Source organism: Gymnoscopelus braueri (genome assembly GCF_963280865.1).
Source record: "Gymnoscopelus braueri genome assembly, chromosome: 6".
Classification (NCBI taxonomy): domain Eukaryota; kingdom Metazoa; phylum Chordata; class Actinopteri; order Myctophiformes; family Myctophidae; genus Gymnoscopelus; species Gymnoscopelus braueri.
In genome coordinates this window covers 49019683-49047182 of record NC_137607.1, presented here as the reverse complement: position 1 = coordinate 49047182, position 27500 = coordinate 49019683, and the positions used below count along the sequence as shown (strand labels likewise).

Here is a 27500-nt window from a genome sequence, read left to right as displayed (position 1 = left end):
GTCTTGAGCTAAATAATTTGGGAACCACTGGTCTATCAGAACAGAAGTCCATCAGACACATGGATCAAATGTCATAAACATATTGTTTATTGTTTTACTCCTAGTATTTTTTTGTTACTGAGTGTACAGCACTTGTTGTTTTAAATGTGCTCTATAAATAAAGTGGATTGGATTGAAATGTGAAAAACTGTAGATCTGTATCAGAACAGTAACATTCTTTATCCATTTCATTTGTACACTCTCAGAGTTGAATGAACACTTGAGAGGATTTTACATCATAGGGTAAGGCTATTAGGGATAATAAAAGTTGTCTAAGCATGTATTTTCTATTAACCCATTAAAAGCCCCGAGGTGATTCTTTAAAAAAGTCTAAATCCTAACAGTTAAAAAAATAAAGAAAAACTAGAAAAAGTGCTCCTCGGAGCACAGGTCCCCGCCAGGTCAGGTACGTTATTCTGGCCTCCTGGTGGCGCTATAATAGTCCAATGTGAAAAGGGTGCCAACCGTGCCATTTATTCTTGCATTGACACTGCATTCATGATTTGAGGCATTTTGTTCCAAAAATGTGTTTTGCTAAATTAGACCTGCTGGTGGCGCTATAACAGGCCAATGTGAAAGGGTGGCATTTCTTCCTCGGCCTAGTGGGAATGTGCGTGTGAAATTTCACGGAAATCCCAAGCTGTGTGTATACTTTGAGGCTTTTTGTTCAAAACGGACCAATCCTGCAAACTTTGGAAGCCAACCTTAGGCAATGAGGATGGAATATGGGAAATCGGACAGATCCGTGTTGATCACATGACTATAGTGATACTGTGTACCGATTTGCATGACGTTTGGATAAAATTTGTAGGAGTAATATAAAAAAATGGGTTTTGCACAAATCGGCCTCCTGGTGGCGCTATAACAGGCCCATGTGAAAGATTTGGGGCAGAGGTTCTGAATTGGCATCCAGGGAGTGTGTGTGCACAGTTTCTGAGCAACCGGGCCAACGGTGCCGGAGATTAGCTGGTGACAGACGGACACACGGACGGACACACACACGGACGGACATACTCTCTCGCCATGCCATGCCTTCGGCCTGGCGGAGACAATAAATGTTTCAAGATTTTTCAAAAATAGCAGATCTACAAGCTCATAGTGCGGCACTCTGTGCCGCGCTATGAGCTTGTAGATCTGCTATTTTTGAATAGCCAAAGAAATCTAAAGTGACACGTGCGAGATGCGAGATGCGTTCCAGCCAGGTCTTAATGGGTTAACCATGCACTTTTGAGCATGCTTATTATTATCATTATTATCATTATCATTACAACACATTTTATGGTTTACATATTTCTTTTTGCGATGCCATTGATGACCATGTAGGTCAGCTATTGTATCTATTTTTGAAACAGGGCTTTAGTGGTTAAGAGAGAAAGAGCGACCATTAATCACAGACTCGCTGCAAAGTGGCCATTAGACTCTGGAAACAAAAAGGAGTTTGTGCTTCTTTGCCTTTCCTCTGTGTTAATCGCGTGCGTGCGTGTGTGTGTGCGTGCGTGCGTGTGTGTCTACATGCGTGTGTGTGTGTGTGTGTGTGTGTGTGTGTGTGTGTGTGTGTGTGTGTGTGTGACAGTCTGCTGACAGGTGTTCTGCTGCAGGAGCAGTGCGGAAGACATCCGGTCGCTTAGTGTGAAGCATCATGTAAAACTGCATGCAGCATGGCTTACAGACACATGCTAGCTCAGTGTGTAGCTTGGCTAGGTCAGCGTGGAGCCTTTCTTAACATACGTTAGCTCAATGGGCGTGCCTCGCAGCAACACACAGTGAAACATGGTTGGCCTTGTCAAATCCCACACAAAACCCTGGCCAGGTCAGAATGATACCAACAAACAATGTAATAATGTAATAATGTAATAATGTAATAATTTAAAGTTATTCATTCACATTAATTTAAACAGCTGTTTGTGCACACAGAGCGCGATTATAACGAGGCAATTAAGCAACATAAACATTTCTCGAAACGAGGTTGATTTTGCAGCACAAATAACATTATCAACCTGTACGAAAGAGGCGTCACCAAAATAATAGTTTGATGTGAAATAATCGTAGTCATTTACTCGCGTTGCTCCTGATGTGTAACGAGTTAAATGAACCACTTTCAACCTGATGTCGTTATTATAGGCGATTTGGCATTTTCAAAATGTTCAAACAGTGTGAAAAAAAAAAAGGTTGACAAATCATCGCATCACCATGTGTTGTGAGCTTGTCGGCTACTCATTTTGCTACACATCGTACAACAAAGTATACAAGGCTTAAATTAACCACTTAAACCCCATATGGGTAACCGGAGTCCCTCAGGGCTCAATACTAGCGTCTTTTCTGTTTTGTCTTATTGCGGGGAGAGCTTTCGCTGAAAATCGACAAGCTCACAAGCTCGTTGTGAGCTTGTCGATCTGTTATTTTCTGTGGAAGCCTTCCCCACAATAAGGATGCTGGGGCTAACACTCAGTATTTTTTATCTTTCTTATTTTGAGCGCCACGTAAAGATCAGCTGTGACACGGGGACCCAGGGGGGGGGGGGGGGGGGGGGGTTCAAGTTTAGGTTAGAACTGTAAATCCTGAATGCACGGCAGAAAGGAGAAGGGTTCAGATAAAGGTTGCCTGGGTACAGCTGCCACATCTATTTTCTGAGCCAGTGATGATGATGTTTATGAACATCCTGCACGCACACCAAGGTAAGCCAAGCACACCTAAACCAAACCATCTGAGCTATGTGAGAGATATGTTTAGCCTGGGAAGGGCAAGGAAGGTTTGCCGGCTCGCTTTTTGCCCCTTGAGGTAGAAACCTGAGGAGAAACGGTTGGTGTGGGGTTCCAAGGAGGGAAGCGAAGGGGGGAGGGGGGAGGACGGAGGTTCGCGGGACATAGATGGATCATATTTATGTATTGTATAAAACACCCTATAAACACTCTCCTGGTGGTAACACATGTCCTTGTCCATACCTTCTAACATACCTGTAAACATAGACCGTTTTTTCCCCCCCAATGTTATGAGCTTTCCTGAATAACTGAGTCAATGCTGCCTAAACATCATTATTGGTTAATAATTCATGGACTTTTGGATTATTTGAACTTTTCTCCAGGGGCTATTTTCAGACTCGATTTTTCAACTCAATCAATGCTTTCAAATCCAACAATCAGTTGTGCCTGAGATATAGAGAACTTGAAGCAATTGCTCCACCACAATAAATACTGTAGATATAGCATAGGCATAGAGACAAGTCAATCTCTAAACGTTTTAGACAATATCCCAGCTTTCATTGCTAAAATTGGGAGGAAACAATTAGAGAATTGAAAGAAAATCTGCATTGCAGAACCTAGCCAAGTACAGTATAGGCCTATAGGGCGGTCTTTTATATCAGGGCGGTGACAGGATTGTTTTTTTAGTACGCATAGTTTTGTTAGCGGCCGTTCACCGCTGTCCGCTGGTCTAGAAAATACCTTACATATACAGTAGAAGTCTCCAGATGTATTGGTGAAATGAGATCTCCGATCGTCTGGCAACAAGAGAGAGTCTATCTCATTGAGCTGTAGACAGTGGGCTAAACATGGCAGACTGTCTGTATGGTCCTTTATGTTTCTTCAAAGAAAGAGAAAAAGACAGAACTTTGTACAATTACTACAGTATATTGCTCGTCTTTATCTGCCATTCCACCACCGCCTCATCCCAGTCTCTCCCACCAAACATCGCCAGCATTGTCTCTGTCACTTTGATGGGAACAGCACTCACCATCTATGCTGTGCTCACTCGCGCCTGTGCCTCTGTCTGTGTATGTATCTCTCTCTCTCTCTCTCTCTCTCTCTCTCTCTCTCTCTCTCTCTCTCTCTCTCTCTCTGTGTGAGGGTCATGGAAGTCAAGTGATGCTGATGTTGTCTAGTCAGTTAAATTACATTACCTCAGCGTGATCACACACACACTCACATGCGCACGTGTGCACGCACACGCGCGCTAGCTGCCGCACACACTAGGTTTGACTTTCTGTCATATTAGCGTCGTCCTCTCTCTCTCCTCAAGACTGCAACACAACAGCTGCACCACTCTTTAACTACTGTACTCAGTAAAATGCTCTCAGAGTTCAATTGACACTGAGGATTTGACTGTGTACTTTTGCTCCCACCTTTTCTGCCTCTTATTCCTGTGCCTTCTTCTTCTTCTTCTTCTCACCATCAGTGGTGTACAACAGTGGTCCTTGGGGGGGGGGGGGGGGGGTACCAGGGGGTCCCCAACGAAATTAGTTAACATAGCGTAACAATCATTTTAACCACTTAGCTTTGGCTATTAAAAAATAGCAGATATACAAGTGCCGCGCTATGAGCTTGTTGATCTGCTATTTTTGACACAAAACATAATTTTTGGCACAAAACATTTTCAGAAGGGGGTCCGTGGCCAAATATAGTATATCAGTTTAGGGGTCCTTGCCATGAAAAATGTTGAAAACCACTGGTGTACAACATGGTTCTTGGCTGGACCAGCTGGACCAGTAAAAAAACATGAAATTTGACTGACTGACTGACTGACTGACTGACTGATGAAGTTAGGCCAACCAGCATTGGTCGGCTGGTTGGCCTAACAAGGAACTAACAATAAACTACTAGACAAAACCCAGAGCCATCGTCCCCTCCAGGCTATAGGATGTAGCACTTTAACAAGGCAGCCACCAACACCTCTTTTGAGATGTCCAAGAGGGCCCTGATCCAGAAAAGGTTGAGAAGAACCACTGCTGTAAAAAGGAGCGTGGCACAACTGAACTAATTGATGGTTATAATTAGGTCCAGCTGCTGTTCAGCCAGCCCTTTATGCAGGCCTTGAAGTTAACAATAGAGCTAATTGCCCTCCACAGGCAGGGAGGGCCATCTTTGTCACTGACTGTGCTAGCGACTTCTACAGGCTGGGGCAGCAGCACCTGTCAGCAGGGGATGTTGAACAGGAGGAGTAGGGCGGAGGCGCCACGTCCTCCCGGTGGGGGCTCCTAATTCAATACGGTACAATAGCAATGACAACACAGAAAAGTGTGGGGAGTGTTAATTGGCATAACGGTAAAAGGTAAAAGGCAAAGCAAAAAATATTAGCTACTATTATAATAATAACTACTTACAACTACTATAATGTGGTTTTATACATGAACGGGAATGTTGGCCATTTGCATTTGGTACACAGTTTATAATGAATGCTACTGTATCAGTTCCCTCCACTGTGTGCTATTTAATTAGGCAAAATACCCTGAAAAGTATTTTCTTTTCATGTATAGGCCTAGTATTTCTCTCATGTAAGGACACATTCAGTAACAGTCTGTGGACTCACTTTGTGTGTAGTTCAACAAACAGAGAATGAAGTGACTTATTATTGTTATGAAAAACACCCACTGCTGTTTCACAGTTAGAAATTGTTGGTCTGCTTTACAAGCCTGCTAACAGCCAATCAAATCCAGAGAGCTTGTTAAACAATGTAAAAGGAGGATCCAGACAGTTATTGGTTCGGAGGTCCATCAATCTAACTGTGAGGGGCTAACCTTGTATACCAGCTGACCTCTCTCTCTCTCTCTCTCTCTCTCTCTCTCTCTCTCTCTCTCTCTCTCTCTCTCTCTCTCTCTCTCTCTCTCTCTCCTTCTCTATCCCCCATCACCTTATTCTCATTCTCATTGGACCTTTGATATCATGACTGGCGTCATGCACGGTCAAATCATTGTCCCTGTTGCTAACCTATCCGTATCCGTCTGTCCTCACAGACCTGGCTCCCTTTTGTCCCTGTCCCAGACATTTAGGATGGTAGGTGACCCAACACACCTGCCCAAGGGTACGGTTGACACTGTGTGTGTGTGTGTGTGTGTGTGTGTGTGTGTGTGTGTGTGTGTGTGTGTGTGTGTGTGTGTGTGTGTGTGTGTGTGTGTGTGTGTGTGCGTGAGCCCTCATGTGCCCTTCCTTTGTTTTGCTCTGATGGTAGCACAGCAGCCTTGCTGTAAGACCCATAATGACTATTTGTGATACCATATGGCCACAGCAGGACCCCCGAGGTGTCTGGCATAGGGCCTGGTCTAAAGCAGCAAATAAAGAGTGGACCATTATGTTCAATCATATGCTGAGGTATAGCCTGAACGATCTCACTCACACACCCTCACCTCAGAGTATGATAATAGAGAATTGAATAAAATGGCTTATTACTGATGTGGAAACGGGTTATTTGGCTGTTCGGCTCACTGAGTAGATTCAGCCAAATAGACATTTCACGGCGTGGCTCTGCAGGTGCAGGCTAGCCGACCGTCTAGGGTATGTCTGGATCTGTGCGTGCGTGTGTGTGTGTGTGTGTGTGTGTGTGTGTGTGTGTGTGTGTGTGTGTGTGTGTGTGTGTGTGTGTGTGTGTGTGTGTGTGTGTGTGTGTGTGTGTGTGTGTGTGTGTGTGTCTTTTGCACACTGCCAGTAAGCTAACTTAGTACCTCCACACACAAAACATTCACGTGTACTGTATAGGGGTGTGCCGATATATCGTCCCGCGATATATCGTCCCGCGATATATCGCGATACGTTTTAGTGACGATATGTATCGTTTTGAAAGAAAAAATAATTAAAAACAATATATATGTTGCAATAATAATAATGCAAAAACTTTTTTAGATGTCTTTGCCTATTCAAAAATAGCAGATATACAAGCTCATAGCACGGCACCGAGTGCCGCGCTATGAGCTTGTAGATCTGCTATTTTTTTTTTATCGTGAAAATTTGTGGCAAAATCTTGGATTATATATTTTTTTAAGCGAACATTTGTAAAATATTTAGTTCCAGGAACCCCCAGAAGCAAAGATTTTATTTACAAATGTCCGCAAAAAAAAAGAAAAAAAAATCAAATATTTGCACAACTTTTCATGATTTTTCAAAAATAGCAGATCTACAAGCTCATAGAGCGGCACTCGGTGCCGCGCTATGAGCTTGTATATCTGCTATTTTTGAATAGCCCAACAAAATCTAAAAATGACACACAGATGCGTTCCCGGTCTTAAAGGTTAATGAATAAAACATATAAAACACAGATGTGTTGAAATTGAACCTATAATGTTCATGCACATTCAGGGTATGTTTTCATACTGCACACAGTCTAGTATGCTCAGTACCATCTCATATTGAACGTTCAAAGGCTTTAAATTAGTGTATCTGCAGTGCAATTCCAACTATTGAATATACTGTAACTGATGAATTATTTCAGATAGGTGAGTTCTGAAGTCTGAGGTTCAGATAATTGAGGTTCTATTCTATTAGAAGAACTGAAAGAAAGACATTGTTTTCCTTTGGCCTGAAACAAATGGTTATTGATGTTATCACGTACGTTGTTGAAAGGGTCAATCAATTTAGTATAAAGAACAAGAAGAAGGAGTGTAGCACTCAATTCAGCCTGAGACAGGAGGTTATTGATGTGACTCTTACAACTGTAAATTAGCTGAACGCACGGAATAATGAAAGCCAGAGAAATGCTAGAGAAGGAGGCTGGGGGAGTTTATTTTTTTGCGGTTGAAACAAACGATTTATTTCTTTTTATATATGCACCAATGCTCTGTTCTTTAAACAGTCTCAAATGTGGAAATAGAGGAAATGGAATCCATTTAGTCAGATTTGTTATGCTAATATGGCCAGAGGTGTTTCTCAAACCCAACAATTCCCTAAGAGTTTTCTATGCCAGCTAAAATAAATCCAACTGTACCATAACAGCAACAGGTCACATGATGTTAATATAAAAGTGTAGGTCAGGGGTCTTCAACGTTTTCAGGCCAAGTAAAGGACCCGCTTGCTGAGAGAGAGATGAAGCAGGCGTTGTGAGCTTGTAGATCTGTTATTTTTGGCTAAAGTTCTCCTCAGAAAAGGGATGCTAGGGTTCAAGTGGTTAAGGTAAAATAAAAAATACTATCACACAAAGATTTGGCGGACCCCCTGTAGTAGGTACACTATGGTTAGTGGTGAACAAACCTCACATCCAGCCTCAAACTGGAAAGCAGAGTGTAGCAGTATCTAGACCAGTGGTTCTCAAAGTGGGAAAGGACATTGTAAACGACAGCAAAAGCTTTATCGTTAAATAAAATAAAGTACCATAGAGCGCCAAAGTCTGACGTCACTGCCACTAGAGGGCGCTGTCCCCCTGGGTCGTGGCTTTATTTTTTGTGTTGATATCCCCATAAGGGAATCTTAGATCACGTCCCATAAACACACCACCCTGACATTTCTGTCAGGGGGGTGGCTCTGCATCGTTTATGATATTCATTCATATTTGATACAGCCTGTTTCTGGAGAAAATGGAATTCATTCTTAAAAGTCTTACTACAGAACTACACTTCCGGGTCTGAAACCACTGTCCCTACATCAGCCACGTTCATGGGAAATGTAGTCTTTGGGTTGTTTGACTCGTATCTAGCGTTTATTGTGTTACTGTGTACATTTCCACCTTCAGTCGATGCTTCATATCCATATGAGTAAAATCACCGGGGTGGTGTGTTTATTTTTCAAACACAGTATGACGTGATCTAAGATTCCCCTATGGGGATATATCAACACAAAAAATAAAGCCACGACCCTGGGGGACATCGCCCCCCTAGTGGCAGTGACGTCAGGACTTCGGTGCTCTATTGAGGAAAGGCTATGGGGCCATCAAAATCAGTAGGATAGGTACTGTAGGTAGGATACTTTTATTGGCAAGCAATTAAAAGCACACTGTCAAAAGCGCCAACGTGGATTAAACACAACATATCCTCTGGGGAGCATGAAGGGTCACGGCCAATTCTATGGCAATCCAGACAGTAGTTTTTGAGATATCTTGTTTGGGACCAAAGTGATGGGAGGATGGACAGACCAACACGGACACCCCTTTAGATCCCTGTTGCTAGTGGGACTACAAAAATAACATCATGACCCCATGAGTAATACGTATCCATGACCATGAGCCTCTGTCTCACATCCAGACTGATCATTATTTCTGGCATCATTATGTGTTATTTCAGATAGGTCAGTGTGTAGAGAGACAGGAGACCCAAGGGCAGAGAGAGAGAGAGAGAGGAGAGACATGTGAGACAAGACGGGGACCAGAAATCGAACACATGGTCCTCACGCTCACAAGAAGAAGAATATCGTTCGCTGCCGGGTGGAAGCCGTCCGATCCACCAGGCACCCCCTTGATCATGATTTTAACCCTTTAAGACCGGGAACGCATCTGTGTCATTTTCCGATTTCTTTGGCTATTAAAAAATAGCAGATATACAAGCTCATAGGCTCAAGGCACTATGAGCTTGTAGATCTGCAATTGTTTTTTTTAAATCGTGAAACTTTGCGCAACATTTGTACAAGCGAACATTTGTAACTCAAATCTTTGCTTCTGGGGATTCTACAAATGTCTTCTAAATCTTTTTTGAAAAAAACTTATGTTGCTATAATATCAGTGTTGCTTAAAACCTTTTTCATGTCAAGGACCACCCAAAATGATATGTATTTGGCCACGGACCCCCATCTCAAAATATTTTCTTCCAGGGACCCCCAGAAGCAAAGATTTGAGTTAAAGATGTTTGCTTTAAAAATATATGTATTTCAAAGATTTGCACAAATGTTCACGATTTAAAAGAAATAGCAGATCTACAAGCTCACCGAGTGCCGCGCTATGAGCTTGTATATCTGCTATTTTTGAATAGCCAAAGATATCTAAAAATGACACAGTTGCGTTCCGGGTCTTAATGGGTTAACAGCACTTCAGCTAATGGTAATTATTATTCATATACCTTGTGTACATGTATAAAACAAAGGGGCGTTTGGTAATACATGTTTAATAGTCAATTAAGGACGCCCCCCTGGGGGGGGAACGAGCCTGCATGGCTGCATATATAGTATGAGCCTCAGGACCGGTGGGAAGGGTCTTGGCCGAGCTCCATATGGTTCTCCCATGAAGCTCAGCTCACTGTCTGTCACTATGATAACCTGTCATCATATGAATATATAAACATCATCTTTTAAACATGAGCTGACAGAGCATGGCACTGGCCGTGCATCGCCTGTGCAACCGTGTGTGTGTGTGTGTGTGTGTGTGTGTGTGTGTGTGTGTGTGTGTGTGTGTGTGTGTGTGTGTGTGTGTGTGTGTGTGTGTGTGTGTGTGTGTGTGTGTTGAATTGATAACATCTCCCCTGGGATGCCCATCACACTTATGATGCAAAGAGATATGCAGAGATAAGTCACGCAAACACACAGACGTGCGCATGCATTTTACTCACTATAGTCCTCAGGAGTCATGACAATATCAGCTTTAGTATCTTAAAACAGAGCAGGAACCTGTGTGCTATTTGGCATTTAGCACTCCTAGAACACTCTGTAACAGATGTGTGAGTGTGCGTGCGTGTGTGTGTGTGTGTGTGTGTGTGTGTGTGTGTGTGTGTGTGTGTGTGTGTGTGTGTGTGTGTGTGTGTGTGTGTGTGTGTGTGTGTGTGTGTGTGTGTGTGTGTGTGTGTGTGTGTGTGTGTGTGTGTGTGTGTGAGAGATAGAGAGAGAGAGAGAGGGAGAGAGAAAGCGAGAGAGTGTGTGTTTGTGAGAGAGAGAGAGAGAGAGAGAGAGAGAGAGAGAGAGAGAGAGAGAGAGAGAGAGAGAGAGAGAGAGAGAGAGAGAGAGAGAGAAATAGAGTAGGAGCAGTAAAAACAGTACAATGTACAGCACATCTACTGAAGGAACTATCGTACCACGTCTCGTCCCTCTGAAAAGTCAAAAGCAACTCCTCAGCATTCAACAAACAGACCACAAATCAGCATTTCTGGGTGACAGCAGTGCTGCTGACATGCAGGGCCAGCTGATCCTCAGATGGCTTGGCGCTCTCACAAGCCTTATTGGGAAATCCAGCATCCCAATCCAATAATATTTGCTAGGATGGGATTTGCAATGACATTTGAAGATGGTAATGTTCAAATAGTTGGCTGTTCACTAAGCAGGAATTGACCCCCAAGTAGGGCTGTAAGCCTAAAATAAAAAGAGCAGTCAGCTCTTACAGTAATGGAATAACTGTCTTATGGTCAAGTGGAACCAAGCCAACAAGCATCAGAATGTTCTTCTGGTTAGTCTAGAGCAAATTCATTTATCGTCATTGATTTTTTTGTCCTAATTTTCTCTCCAATCTCCATTCTCTGTCTCCATTGTCTCAGAGGTTGATTGTGTAACATCACCTTTAACCACAGACTCAGAGGCCTAGTCTTCTCTTTTTAGAGTATTCTCCTATAATGTCATCCCCAGAGTTAGGATGCCAGAGTTAATGTGGTTAAACATGCTGAAAGTCAACCGTATCATTCCTATCTCAAACACAAGTACATTGCTTCTGCTGTTCTAAAGGGAGGGGGCACATGGAGTGAGAGAGAGCTAGAGATATGTGAGTCAGAAAGACAGAAATTGTGATAGAAAGGAGTAAGGACTAAAAAGAATCAGAAAGAAAGAAAGAAAGAAAGAGAGCAGAGAGATGGAGAAGCGTGAAAAGGATTAATGGATGGCAAAATGTAGTGGCAGCAGTGGGTCTATAATTGCAGTAAGGAAGTCAGATCATATAGAGAGTTATAGACACACCAGTTGACTGAGCAGCTATAGTTACTTAATAATAACATGGCAAGGCCACTATATGACCACCAGAAACAACCTCTCTCTCTCTCTCTCTCTTTCACACACACACACACACACACACACACGCAAGCACGCGCACACACACACACACACACACACACACACACACACACACACACACACACACACACACACACACACACACACACACACACACACACACACACACACACACACTCAAATCATACCAAGTTTTAGATACACCAGTTGACTGAGCAGCTATACCTATACATAACTTAATAAAAAATCCACTATGACCAGAAACAGCTGTCACAGCTCTCTCTCTCTCTCTCTCTCTCTCTCTCTCTCTCACTCTCTCTCTCCCTATCTCTCTCTCTCTCTCTCTCTCTCATATATCACACACACGCACGCACGCACGCGCACACACACACACACACGCACAGGCACGCACACACACACACACACACACACACACACACACACACACACACACACACACACACACACACACACACACACACACACACAGAGGGACAGAAGCACATTAATAGATCAAAACAGTCACGTGCTCTCCAGACATTTACATATCTTATAATCAGTCGCCTGGCCGCCTGTCATTACGCGCACCATTGACACGCAGCGGTAAACTAATCTATTGCTCCCATAAGGGGCGCGGCAGGCAGGCAGGGGAGCCGAATACCAGAACGCTCGCCCCAAAACACGCTCACCCCGGGGCGAATCCGGGGACCTCGGAACGGTCCCCACCGGCACCTGGTATTCCTAAACGTCAACTCAGTAAACTATGCCTAACCTAACCTTATATTCCTAAACGCAACCTCAGTAAAACGGTGCCAAAACATAACCTTATTCTTAACCTTATCCTCAGTAAAACAAACAAATACAAGAATGCCCGCTGGGAGCGAGCGGTCCGCGAAAAAAAATGGGGGCGAGTGTGTTTTGGGGCGAATCTTCCGGTTACTGGCGAGCGGGGTTGCCGAGAGAAGCCGGGCGTCAGCAGGCGACAGCAGTGACTCAACACACACACACACACACACACACACACACACACACACACACACACACACACACACACACACACACACACACACACACACACACACACACACACACACAGCACACGCACACACACGCACGCGCGCGCGCACACACACACACACACACACACACACACACACACACACACACACACACACACACACACACACACACACACACACACACACACACGTGATTGAGAACAACACTGATCCGCGGACAGGTGAATGGCATGTTGTGATGGACAGCGCCGTTAAACTGCGACGGCTCAGCTGTATGCTTTCATTTGGTTAAAGCCTATCTCTGATTTCTAAACTGATTTGACATCCATAATTCATCAGTGGATCGCTCATAATGTAACAAATTGATGGTTATCACTGGTTTAACGTCCTCCTAAACCTCTGGGTTCATATCAGAATGGGAGTTTTAGCCTACCCTAGTAGTGTCTGAATGGTTTGTTGGTCTATTTTCTTATTTGAGTGATCAGGACAGGTGCCGATGATGTTCGTTTGCGTTTCGATCCACTGCTGGTCCACATAGACATGGAGGCGCGGGGGGGGAGCACTGTATGCACTGTCTGCGAGGACAAGTATCGATCACTGAGTTTCAAAACTCAGCATCCAGTTTAATTCACACTTTCAATGTGTATTAGGCTGAGAGAGCAGTGTAGCCTATAGTCTCCAACTGGAGTAGCCTACCACACATGGTCCAGGTCTGGTCTACATGACATTTTTGTAGCCTATACTGCCCAATACACATGGACCCCAATGGAAACAAGCCACAGTGCTTACTTGGGTTTTATCCTTTTAGTATCCTTTTGTGCAGAACTGTAGCCTACTTTCTGTGCTTTTTTGCAAACTGTTAATAAAGTATTTAATCAATCAATCAATTTCTCCAAGCCAGGTGATGATCTGTCTGTGTCCACTTCACAGATTTCACTTCACATTCACACAAGACATTAGTAATCGTAGCTATAGGCCTATTAACTTTGTCTGGTGCAATTTACTTACTAACATTAACCATATACTTGCACAAATACGTCCACAAACAGAATACCCATGCATTATCCAAACAGCCTCCTATACTAACCCCGCTTACCTTCCACTGCATACGCCGTAGTAATCGCGCAGAGAAACACCGTAAAGAAAGCGGGCGGCATGTCCACAAATACTCCCCGCTTCTCCTCTCCCATCCTCCAGCCCTGGTAGTGGGTGATGATGATCCCTGTCAGCCTCCACAGAAATGCCTTCTACTCCACTGTATCTGGATCTAACACACTGTCTACATCCCAGTCCTACTACTCCACTGTATCTGAATCTAACACACTGTCTACATCCCAGTCCGCATCATGACAGACCTGCACCACCACCAACGAGTGTGTGTGGGGACTGAATCATATAGGCTACACTGAAGAGACTGTTGCGAGAGAGTGTGGCGGGGATCACCTCTCATCCTGTGATTCCTCTCATCTCACACACCTTTTGACCAATCAGGAGACAGTAGATCTTAAAGCAATCGCCCATTCTATTCGTTTCCCCAGCCTATGGTTTTTCCACCTGACCAGAACAGAATGGACCAAATGGTTGATAATATATGACGGACAGTGCCATCTAGTGGTAAAAGTTTGAACCGCGCAAATAATTAGATGAATGCAGCTAATAAAGCACCAGGTTGCATCCAACATCCAACTGGCTTCACAAGTTTGTTGTGTTCAGATTAGCAACATTCATTTGTATTCAATGATTGATATTTAAAACTGGTTTATTTGTATTTGTATTTATTTATTTTTCATTTATTTTGTATTTCTTTCTTTCTTTTAAATTCTTTATTTTAGGACAGCAATATCACATTTCAATTAACATTTATTCTGTATTTAGATCAGATTTATTTACTTTTTATGGTAGTTTGACGACTAGGAAGGGGAAGGGGATACCCTATGAAGATACTATCCCTAAAGATGCAACACATACACACATGCTCAAAACACTACAGAGTGAGGCAGTGAGAGGGTGCCATTCCCCATCCATTTTATTAATTTGGTGCCCTGTCAGTAAATGAAATATTTATACGTTTGACTCCATTTATTTATTGTAAGAACAGCTGATGCGCTAATGCCACCACACATCGTGCTTGTATAATAAAGTTATCCTGTACTCTTATGCATATAATGTGTAAATAGGAGTGCATTTGTCTACACACCAAACTTTTTAGCTCGAGACCCAAAAGAGACATTGTATGTCTCCCCGGGACCCAAACTAGTGAAAATAGCTGATCTACAAGCTCACAACACGTTGTATCGTGCTATTTTCACGAATACAAGAAGACTCACTCCAAAACCAACTCACCCCAACTCAAAAAGGAAAACTCACCCCGGAGCTAGGAACACTCACCCCGGGGGGTGGGTAAACTCACCCCAGGACCTGAGAAAAAAAAGCATTCTGTGAAAAAGCATTCTGTGAAAATGGAAAGCTCACAAAGTTAAAAACCATTGGGGTGAGTTTTCCGGAGTGAGTTTTCTCAGGTCCTGGGGTGAGTTTTCCTACCCCCGAAAATCTTGGGGGTGAGTTTTCCTACCCTGTGGGGTGAGTTTTCCGGAGTGAGTTTTCCTAGCAATGGGGTGAGTTGGTTTTGGAGTGAGTCTTCTTGATACCATTTTCACTACTTCTTCCGTCTAATTAATGGATTTTTTAAATGGAATTCTTTTGAAAAACGTTAATTTAAAAACATTAATGAATTGAATAATAATTAAAAAACTAAATGTAGGAAACAGAAAATAAAGAGGTATTTACTCGCGACCCATAAAAATTGGTTCGCACCCCACATATGGGTGCCAAGTCGGACCCACTGTTTGGGAAACAGTGGTCTATACACTGTCTATGTAGGTCTGTAGTTTGTTTGTTTTGTTTTGTTTTTTAGATAGTGTCCTCTGTGTTTGTAGCCTGGCATTGGCCAGACTGATAACGTGGATTCACTCTCACGTTCCTCCCCAGTATCAGTCTGGACTTCGGCCCATAGTATGAGAAATCTGGGGAGGAACGTGAGAGTGAATCCACGTTATCAGTCTGGCCAGGCTACTGTGTGGTGTGTGTTGTGTTGTGTTGTGTTGTGTTGTGTTGTGTTGTGTTGTGTTGTGTTGTGTTGTGTTGTGTTGTGTTGTGTTGTGTTGTGTTGTGTTGTGTTGTGTTGTGTTGTGTTTTCTTGCAAGCCAGAGCACACATGCAGCCATCCTGTGAGCTTATTGTGTTACAAGCCAGAGCACAAGTATTTTGTGGTATAATACACAGGAAAATAACGTTGAACTGAACTCGACTGTATCAAGTACATACAAAAACCACCAGCTCTAGTCTATACCTGTGCATCTTCTCTGTATCAGATTGTGTATATTAATGCTATTGCTGCAGGAACCTTCCCTGTTGTACCAAACAATGAATACCGGTAATACAATTCCCAGGATGTTTCACTTTAGCTTCACAACACCTTGGAATAGAATAGGTCAGATTCCTCCTCAGCGATGGTCTCTCATTCAGCCAGGGCAGAATCCACAGTTGCTTTCACCCTCTCCTCTCATCAATGTATTTCTACTGTAGTTCATACAGTGCAAATTCTGCTGCGGTTCTCAAAGTGGGTCCTTGAGGGGGTTCCAGGGGTTCCCCAGCAAAATGAGGAACAATTTACACACTTTAAACCCAATTTTATTCTTCGGCTACTCGAAAATAGCAGATCTGAACAGAAGCTCATAAAGTGTCGCAATGCAACGCGTTGTGAACTTGTATGCTATTTTCGAAAAAATAAATAAATTAGAAAAGCTTGTAGAGCGGCTATTTTTGAAAAAGGAAATCTTGAAAAATTGTAAATAAATAAATACTTGGAATAGTTTAAAAAAACACAAATCTTTTGTCCCGGGGGTTCCTGGCACAAAATCTTTTAAAACAGGGTCCGCGGAAAAATACATCAGCTTGTATACCGGTATATATTGTCATATATTTCATTCATGTCTCGCATTCGCACCAACAAATACATAGAGTTCGAGTTTAAAAATGGCTGAGTGATCCTTTAATTAACAAATCGTCTTCCTTATTGAGTCATTTGAGGAACACAAACAACTTGGTATGATGATGATACGAGTTTACATGTTGCACATGAATGGACCGCAAGGTTGCTTTATTAATTGTCTCTACAATGGCTATACCAACCAAACAAAAGTAATGACAACAGCCAATAAGTACAAGCAACACAGAGACATAGCTTAGGAACCTCTCAATCAACACACTGAGGACTTAGTGGACTCTTACCTCTAACGTCATGGTATCAATTCAAACCCCACGAGAGCATACACAAGTGTCTTCATAAAGGAAACAGAACCCAAATGTTGTTTTCTTCTGACTTTACACTGCATGTTCTAACCTAAACATTTTCTAAGCATTCATCTGTGATCAATGGATGTTACACATGACGTTACAATGGATGCCACTACAACAATCACCTTTATTCAACTGCTAGCGCATTATATGAGCACACACATACATACAATCATTAACTGTGTGTGTGTGTGTGTGTGTGTGTGTGTGTGTGTGTGTGTGTGTGTGTGTGTGTGTGTGTGTGTGTGTGTGTGTGTGTGCGTGTGTGCACGTACGTGCAATGGTGCGTGCGTGCGTGCGTGTGAAATAAAGTTAGGATTGGAATACGCCACGTGTATCTCTCATCTGTTCCACTGAGCAGATGTGTGAACATGAGCGTATCCACCTCTATAGATACACTTCTTCAATCTTCCTCTACACTGCATCAACATACAAAAGACTTTGATTGATCTAACCCATTAAGACCTGGAACGCGTCTGTGTCACTTTTTCATTTGAGCTAAAAAGCACTATTTTACACTTTGGCTATTCAAAAATAGCAGATATACAAGCTCATAGCGCGGCACAGAGTGCCGCGCTATGAGCTTGTAGATCTTCTATTTTTTTTTTATCGTGAAAATGTGTGCAAATCTTTGAATATATATTGTTTAAAGCGAACATTTTAAACTCTATTCTTTACTTCTGGGGGTCCCTGGAACAAAACATTTTGAGATGGGGGTCCGCGGCGAAATACATGTCATTTTGGGGGTCCTTGACATGAAAAAGTTTGAGAACCACTGATATAGAAACATGCGTTTTTCAGAATACTGTTGGGATTTAGAAGACATTTGTAGAATCGGCTTCAGGTCTTAATGGGGTAATAGTGTATTAGACGATTCCAGCATACATGGGTCCAAATATCATCCTCAGCCACGGAGCTACAGTCCCTTTGGATGGTTTGCAGTCAGATCGCTGCGTGGGAATGGAGGCTTTTGGGCATTCAAAAGTCACGTTGACAACATCTCACCGTACAATCTCTGCTAAATGCCTTAATTGTAAACTGTACAATCTCAGTAAAAGTCCATTTGACATCTACAATACCTGAAAAGTGATAGCTCCATGGATAGTGGTTGGGGGCATTTCCCTTTTTCCTTTGAAAGCAAATCCAGTCCAGCCTTTGACATTTATTTCTATAGATTATAATTAATACCATCGTATTACATGACTAGACACACATTGTAAGGAGGAAAGACATGTACAAAAGGTTCAGCTCCTCGTTCACAAACAAGACTTTCGGCTCAAGTCAGGTTGGCTTTCATTCAGTCATAGATACGTCTAAAGTGAAATGTCATCTGCGTAGAACTGAACTCTATGTATGTACCGTATGGGTGTGTGTGTCTTTGCATCGTGTGCGAGCTTCTGTTTCATTCAGTTGTACCAGATATCAAACACCAATATGACGAAACCTCTAAGAAACTTAAAGGGGCGTTTTACCAAGAATGCCATTGATTTGTACTGCACACATACTGTATCATCCATTACAAGTAAATGGTTGTATCGTCAGTTATTTGAAATTGTCCTCTGGGATGTGATCAGGAAAAAAACGTACCAAACCAGGATTGAATTGGAATGACTGAAATGATAAAGGAGAGAGATGATGGAAACACATCGGTTTCAAATGATATTGAGTTATACATTTTGCACTGGAATAAGGGCCTCACAGGGAGTTCAATTCAAAACCAATCAATACGACCACATTCCTAACAAGCCACAGACATATCTCTCTTAAAGAATCTGTTACGCTGACGACTGAGGCAAAATACAGATCAGATGTATCATAAGCAAAATGCGCCTTTATAACTTCTCTGGTTGTTGCTGTTGTTGTAGTAGTAGTAGTGTGCTGACTACAACTGAAATAAAATTGTTAGCTCTGTTTCTCCAGCAGGTCACAGTCAGTGTTGCCAGATTCTGTGAGAGAAACAAGCAACCAGGTCTAGGAAAACCAGCCCAAAAGAAGTGACTATGGGCCACATGAGCACTTTAACATATACATCAGCTATTTGAAAATAGCAGATCTACAAGCTCACAACGTGTCGCGATGCGACGCGTTGTGAGCTTGTAGATCGGCTATTTTCAAATACAATCTTGCGGGGAAATTATAACAAGCAGATCTGGCAACCCTGGTCACAGTAGGGCTTATCAGGGCTATAGGAACCACCGCAAAGCACTATAGATGTCTGTGTCAGCACAATAGGCAAATCCACTATGTTGACAAGAAGAGGCAAAATATTGACTTAAATTATTTTATTGTATTATCTTGGAGTGGTGACAGTGGTGCTGTGGGGGGTGTGGGGGGGGGCAAGGAAGTACCAACCATCATAAGAAAGCCCTGGCGAGCCCCGTCTGGCCATGTGTAGAGAAAATCAGGCAAGTTGGCGAGTCTCGTACATGGCGCTATTTCGTTGAAACCCACGGTGATGAGCGAATCCTGGCTAGCCCTGTGTAGCTCAGGCTCATATGAGAGCCCTGTTTAGTCCTGGTGGACAGACCAGGAGACTCAGGCACAGAGGTGATGGTGATGAGAGGGATATAGGGCTGTAGAGACAGTAAGACCTTGCGTAAGGGGTCTCGATGATAGCCTGTGTTATTAATGGGACAGATGCCTGTATATGTGGGCACAGCTGCATCATATAAATGGTCAGAAATGGCATTTTTTAGAACACAAAGGCCTTGGGTAAAGAAGACGTAGCCGTGCCATTGGTATTATGGTTACAGTCGAGGAAAGACATGAATATATTTAAAAAGTATGACATGTTAAATGCACCAAAGGAAGAATTTCAGATTAGCTATAGCTGAGAACGCAGCCTCGATGCGTGTGATTATGTGTATAAATGAAGCCTAAGCCTAATAATGTTTGAGTGGTTCAAAGGTCCCTAATATCATATAATGGCATACTGCAGGGGTCTTCAACAGGGGGTCCAGGACCCTCAGAGTTACTACAGGGGGGTTGCCCACGGATTTCTTTTTCACCACTTCAACCCGAGAATCCCAATTCCGAGGTGAACATTAGCCGAAAATAGCCGATCTACAAGCACACAACGCCTCGCAGCGCGAGGCGTTGTGAGCTTGTAGATAGGTTCATCTCTCTCTCTCAGCTATAAGGGGTCCTTGGTTCTGAAAAAACGTTGAAGACCCCTGGCATACAGTATACAGATGCAGATTGAAGATAAAGAGTAACTACTGTATATAGCAAACATCACCAGGGTGTAGAGTCGTGTCATTGTTGTCATTCGCCTGAACCTGTACCTTTCAGGAATAAAGAAACCGATTGAATCTCCCCCTGGTAATGTCCATGCATTTTCACATTACACTGCATTACCAACGGCTGGGCTTGGTCACATGGGGTGATCAATCGTCTTCCATGAGCAGGGGACAATGTCTGCTGTCAGGTACCAAAAAAAAGTAAACGCAATTGTCCACGTTGGAGATGTACTGTACGGGGTTTCTCCTGGAAACAGACATATACGAAGTGCTTTGGTTCAACCTGCTGTACATTATCTTAGAAATAAGTCCATACCATATGATAAGCTGACACAGACGTGCGTTCAACAAGCAAAGTCCCTTTTGCCGTTTCTTGTGGAGTTTGTCTGCAATTATCCCGGCATAATAACAAGGCAATCTGCAATACTGGGATTTATGAAAACAGCTATTCTGTGCTTGTTTAACAGAGCATTAATATTCCATAAAATTCCAATGTTTTAATTTTTTTGTTACACTTTAATATATTTTTTTAATCCTTCACTTTCGTTTTTGAAAAGCAAAGTGACTTGACAAAAGAGGAAGCCGTTGGAATGCTTGTGGAGATCAGAATTTTGCGATCAGAACAACATTTTATCAGCAATATTTCAGACATATCCCAAACATGTAGAAATGCTGTTTCGTTGCATTATGACAGTTAGTTTTGACAAAGTTGATTGACTGTATAGGTACACTCACCAAACACCTTGTTGAACGCACTTAAGCTCAGCACTACAACCTCAGTGTGCTCTCATGGAGCGGACATGACCGCTGTCTAGTTGGCATGATCACACAGCTGTCTACAGACTGGACACTCATTTACGTATTAAAAAAAAAAACATCATCTTCATCATCACGAGTCAGCATTACCTTTTTTCTTCTTCCTCTTCTTCAATTCACAAGTGGAAAGGACTCAACAGAAGCCAAAGACCCAGTTAAACTCAGCGGATCACATTCAAACAATGACACATTAAAAACCGAGCAAAAACGAAACGTAGAATAACTGTCAATGTTCATTGTCGCTTCTCTTGGTCAAAAGAAAAATGTAGTCCATGCCCTCTTTTTTCCTTTTTTCTCTTTTTTCTTTTGGCAAAGTTACCTTTCCACCGGCAGCCCCCCCTCTATCCCCCCCCACCTCTGTCCTTCCCATGGTTCAGCCCAGACTGTACAAAACTCTTTTGACGTCTGATTGGATGCAGCAGCTGTCCATCATCGCTGGAGAAGCAGGATAGCCCAAGGCAGCAGGAGTAGGAGGGTGGTGTAGGGGTGAGTCTGGGGCGTGGCCGTGCCTCTGACTCGATTGTTGTTGGGTGGGTAGGGGGGGTACGATTTGCTCCGGGTGCAGTGGCTGGCCGTGCACATCCCGCTCCCCGATCCGCTGATGTCGTCACCTACAAAAACCCCGTAGAGACAGGTGGGAGATTATTAAGACCTGGAACGCATCTGTGTCACTTTTTGATTTGAGCTAAAAAAGCATTATTTTACACTTTGGCTATTCAAAAATAGCAGATCTACAAGCTCATAGCGCGGCACCGAGTGCCGCGCTATGAGCTTGTAGATCTGCTATTTTTGAAAAATCAAGAACATTTGTGCAAATGTTATATATTTTTAAAGCGAAAATTTGTAACAAAAGTTTTTGCTTCTGGGGGTCCCTGGAACAAAATATTTTGAGATGGGGGTCCTTGGCCAAATACATAACATTTTGGGGTCCTTGACATGAAAAGGTGTGAAAACCATTGATATAGCAACATACGTTTTTTTTTCATAAAACTGTTAGGATTTAGAAGACATTTTGTAGAATCGGAACCTCAGGCCTTAATGGGTTAAGACAACTTTGAAGTTTAAAACTGCACACAGTAGAATTTACTGTATGCAGAGAGAGAGAGAGAGAGAAATTAATGCTATTAATGCTATTGGTCCCAACCAATAGCATTAATTTCAGAGTGCATAGGATATAGAAAGATGGCGGATTTGAAATCGTTGAAGAGCAGTCTGTAGAGTCTATGGGCGTAACGTTGTCCATACTTTTTACTGTCTATGTTTTCAGCCCAAACCCAATTGTTTTGGTGTGAGGAGATCAATAATATAGTGTGGCAAATATTACTCTGTATCTTCTGTGTATTTCTCCGCTAAATGTACAGTCTACACACCCAATGAAGATCTCTCTCTCTCTCTCTCTCTCTCTCTCTCTCTCACACTCTCTCTCTCTCTCTCTCTTTCCACACACACACACACACACACACACACACACACACACACACACACACACACACACACACACACACACACACACACACACACACACACACACACACACACACACACACACACACACACACACACACACACACACACAGTAATACTGAAAAGAGACCCACTTGCATCCTGGAAATCCACATCATTTCCGTCCAGTGCATTCTTCAGCCTGTTGCTCATAATTTTGAGCTCCATTATCTGTTGTCGGATGGTCATGTCTGGCTTGGTGATGTCAAGCTCCACCTCTGGGTTGTTGATCTGATTTGCCAAGCCATCGCCCATCACCTCTGGAAGGTATCTGAATAGCAAAGGGAGGGTTTTTACTTGATACTGACATGATATTGACATGATACTGACATGATACTGACATGATACTGACATGATACTGACCATGACGCTGACATGATACTGACCATGACGCTGACATGATACTGACCATGACGCTGACATGATACTGACCATGACGCTGACATGATACTGACATGATACTGACCATGATACTGACCATGACGCTGACATGATACTGACCATGACGCTGACATGATACTGACCATGACGCTGACATGATACTGACCATGACGCTGACATGATACTGACATGATACTGACCATGATACTGACCATGACGCTGACATGATACTGACCATGACGCTGACATGATACTGACATGATACTGACCATGATACTGACCATGATACTGACCATGATACTGACATGATACTGACATCATACTGGCATCATACTGACCATGATACTGACCATGATACTGACATGATACTGACCATGATACTGACATGATACTGACCATGATACTGACCATGATACTGACATGATACTGACATGATACTGACCATGATACTGACCATGATACTGACATGATACTGACATGATACTGACATGATACTGACGTGATACTGACCATGATACTGACATGATACTGACCATGATACTGACCATGACGCTGACATGATACTGACCATGACGCTGACATGATACTGACCATGACGCTGACATGATACTGACCATGACGCTGACATGACACTGACATGATACTGACATGATACTGACCATGATACTGACCATGATACTGACCATGATACTGACATCATACTGACCATGATACTGACCATGATACTGACCATGATACTGACCATGATACTGATATCATACTGGCATCATACTGACCATGATACTGACCATGATACTGACCATGATACTGACCATGATACTGACATGATACTGACCATGATACTGACATGATACTGACCATGATACTGACCATGATACTGACATGATACTGACATGATACTGACATGATACTGACCATGATACTGACATGATACTGACCATGATACTGACATGATACTGACCATGATACTGACATGATACTGACCATGATACTGACATGATACTGACCATGATACTGACCATGATACTGACATGATACTGACATGATACTGACCATGATACTGACCATGATACTGACATGATACTGACATGATACTGACCATGATACTGACCATGATACTGACCATGATACTGACATGATACTGACATGATACTGACATGATACTGGCCATGATACTGACCATGATACTGACCATGATACTGACATGATACTGACCATGATACTGACATGATACTGACCATGATGCTGACATGATACTGACCATGATGCTGACTATGATACTGACCATGATACTGACATCATACTGACCATGATACTGACATGATACTGACATGATACTGACCATGATACTGACCATGATACTGACATGATACTGACCATGATACTGACATGATACTGACATGATACTGACCATGATACTGACCATGATACTGACCATGATACTGACATGATACTGACCATGATACTGACATGATACTGACCATGATACTGACATGATACTGACCATGATACTGACCATGATACTGACATGATACTGACCATGAAACTGACCATGATACTGACCATGATACTGACCATGTGGTGGTAACTTGAGGGGTTGGTTAGGTAATTAAGAGTGGGAAGAACCACAAATGTAGTGCAAAAAGAAAACATTTTTGGAAATGAAAACCAATTTTGATGAAAAATTACCTTTTTGCTCTGGCCCGACCTAACCTTAACCTAATCACAACGTAGCCCTAACCCTTGCCTTCCCTGAAACTTTACGTACCTATAACCTTAACTTCTCACCATAACGCTAAACCTAACTCTTAAGTGCCTGACCTCAACCTGAATCTTTTTATAATTGTAACCTTAATGATCCTTAACATCAGGAGGACCCCACAAAGACGGTATAACATGGTACAAACACAAACCCACAGAGACAACTTCAGAGGCTCTCATAGATTCCGTGATGAATAAATGAAATGTATCATTTTCTGCTGACAGTGCATGAGAAACCGTTAACTTACAGTGATATGTACAGCGGTGCACGTACTGACACACACACACACACACACACACACACACACACACACACACACACACACACACACACACACGCACACGCGCACACACGCACACTCACGCTCACACACAGGCAGTGATCTGAGTCATATATATTTATATTCATTATTAATGAGCCAGTCATTTGGGCTGCAGGTTAATAACCGGAACTTTCACATATTGTCAATATTTCAGCTTTATTTCAGTGTTATCTCAGCAGCAAACTCTCTCTCTCTCTTTCTCACACACACACACACACACACACGCACACACGCACACACGCACACACACGCGCACGCACACACATAACCAGCAGTCCATCTATATTTGATGCCTTTTGACTATCACATTCAGCATGATCCGCTCAGGAAAAGTGTCAGTTTGGCTTTTTTGAGCCAATCAGGTTCACTGTATACATACGCTATAGAGTATATTATATATAACATACAGTATGTACTGTATGTGTTCAATAATCCATTCACATGGCAAGACAGAGCGGCTGAAGTAGAAATGTGTTTAAGACTGCATATTTCAACATGGCATCACATTGTTGTAATCCATTTACACTACACAAGAGGATGGATTAGAGGGCTGTTTACAGGGGCTGTTATGGAAGTATGTTTTCTCATGCCAATAAAGCCCTTTGAATTGAATTGAATTGGAAGCATCATATGTTGAAGATTGGATCTGTGTAAATCTAATCTGTCGCATCTAAATCTAATCTGTGTGGTCCTGTGTGGCGTTGGTGGATTCAACGCCTGGCTCACTGTGGCATTTGTCCATGACTGCATACTGTATGTGGATTAGTTATATATACGTATTTATCATCGTTGTCGGGCAGAAACCTTGTAATGTCCAAAGCGGTTACCTTTCCGGAAATCACCCCAGTGGATCCAATGTAGTTATTATATAGCCACAAGCTCTTTTTATGACATTTTATTGGTTAAACATTAATAAACCCAAAAGACAGATTTGACCACTTTCACATTTCTATTTTGGGCATGTCACAATACAATTAGTATTATTATTTCGTCACTCGCAATAGTGAAAATAGCAGATCTACAAACTCTTAAAAATAAGATGCCCTATAAAATAGTGCATTTATTTATCAAACAAAAATATGAAATGTGGAGATGCAAGGTTTCTGCCTGAAAGTGACGATATATGTATGCATATCTTCAGGTGCAGGATTATTTATTACCAAGATCAAAAACTCTGCAGCCTTTAAACCCTGCCAGGTATTTAGTCTGTATCATGCCTTGACTTGCCTCACAGATCATACAGGAACCTGTACAGTTCTGCTGTACACCACTCAGTGTCATCCATGTCAGTGTTTCACAAACAATGGGTCGGGACTCTGGACCCATTTTCGGGTCACAAAACCATTTCTATGGTTCGCGGATCCATTTAATGGGCACAAGAACTTTTTCCTTACACTTCCTACAAATCCTTTTTCTATTTATTTTGAAAGAAAAAATCTAAATAAATCAGGAATAAAAAATAAAAGATAATTTCAAAAATGTAAGAAAATCAATCCATAAATTAAATTTCCTTTCACGAAATAGTGAAAATAGCAGATCTACAAGCTCACACCAGGTTGCAATTATGAGCTTGTAGATCAGATATTTTTACTATTAAAACAAGTTACAAATGTTCGCTTTAAAAATATATATATATATTCACAAATGTTCAAGATTTGCGGCACCGAGTGCGGCGCTATGAGCTTGTAGATCTGCTATTTTTGAATAGCCAAAGTACAAAATGATGGTTTAAGTGGTTACACAGATGCGTTCCCGGTTTTAATGCGTTATAGCCCCGTAACCTGGGTATGTGGCATAGCCGCAGCCGCATGGCTCAGTCTGACCCACCTAGCCTTGCTGATGCCATTCCAGCATTTGTCTTGATTGGTGTTGCCTGCTGCCAACTTGACACAGAGCGCTGCAGGGAGCTGGACCCAGTACTGCTGCATCGCCCTCAGCTTACTGGACAGATCTGACACCTGAGGAGATGGACAGACAGACGGGGGCATGAAAAACCTATGTTTCAATATCAGTGGTGCTCAAAGGACCCCCAAAATTATATGTAGCCTATTTGGCCGCAGATCCCCATCTCAAAATATGTTGTTCTAGGGACCCCCCAGAATTAACATGTATTTGGCCACAGACCCCACGCACACACACACACGCGCACACGCACACGCACACGCACACGCACACACACACACACACACACACACACACACACACACACACACACACACGCACGCATGCATATGAACATAACCCTGACCTGCATCTCCAGTCTGAGTTCAGCAGTCTCAGTGGGTTTGTACTCAGTGGAAGCGGTCAGTGAGTTACTGCGTCTCTTGTGCTCTTCAGGGTTGGGAGTTCCTGCTCCTGTCTCACCTGGAGGTCCACACGTTTGGTACACCTGGGAGTGAAAAGCCACACGTGCACGCACACACACGCGCGCGCACACACGCACACACACACACA

At 42.7% G+C, this 27500-nt stretch overlaps 1 protein-coding gene and 1 pseudogene across 2 annotated transcripts in view; both read right to left on the bottom strand.

Annotated features, from left to right (window-relative positions):
• Positions 1 to 13880, bottom strand: part of LOC308086988 (ephrin type-B receptor 1-like) — a 68303-nt pseudogene extending 54423 nt beyond the window's left edge. The window contains exon 1 of the transcript in view: positions 13764 to 13880. The product of the transcript in view is annotated as an ephrin type-B receptor 1-like (transcript). The remainder of the gene's footprint in view (positions 1 to 13763) is intronic.
• Positions 13881 to 19195: 5315 nt separating this feature from the next.
• Positions 19196 to 27500, bottom strand: part of LOC308086508 (glypican-1-like) — a 51002-nt gene continuing 42697 nt past the window's right edge. The window contains exons 7-10 of the mRNA XM_080430063.1: positions 27295 to 27435; positions 26874 to 27004; positions 22677 to 22852; positions 19196 to 21689 (exon numbers count right to left, since the gene is read on the bottom strand). Of these exons, the coding sequence (XP_080286189.1) occupies positions 21508 to 21689; positions 22677 to 22852; positions 26874 to 27004; positions 27295 to 27435 (630 nt within the window). The 3' untranslated portion in view covers positions 19196 to 21507. The remainder of the gene's footprint in view (positions 21690 to 22676; positions 22853 to 26873; positions 27005 to 27294; positions 27436 to 27500) is intronic.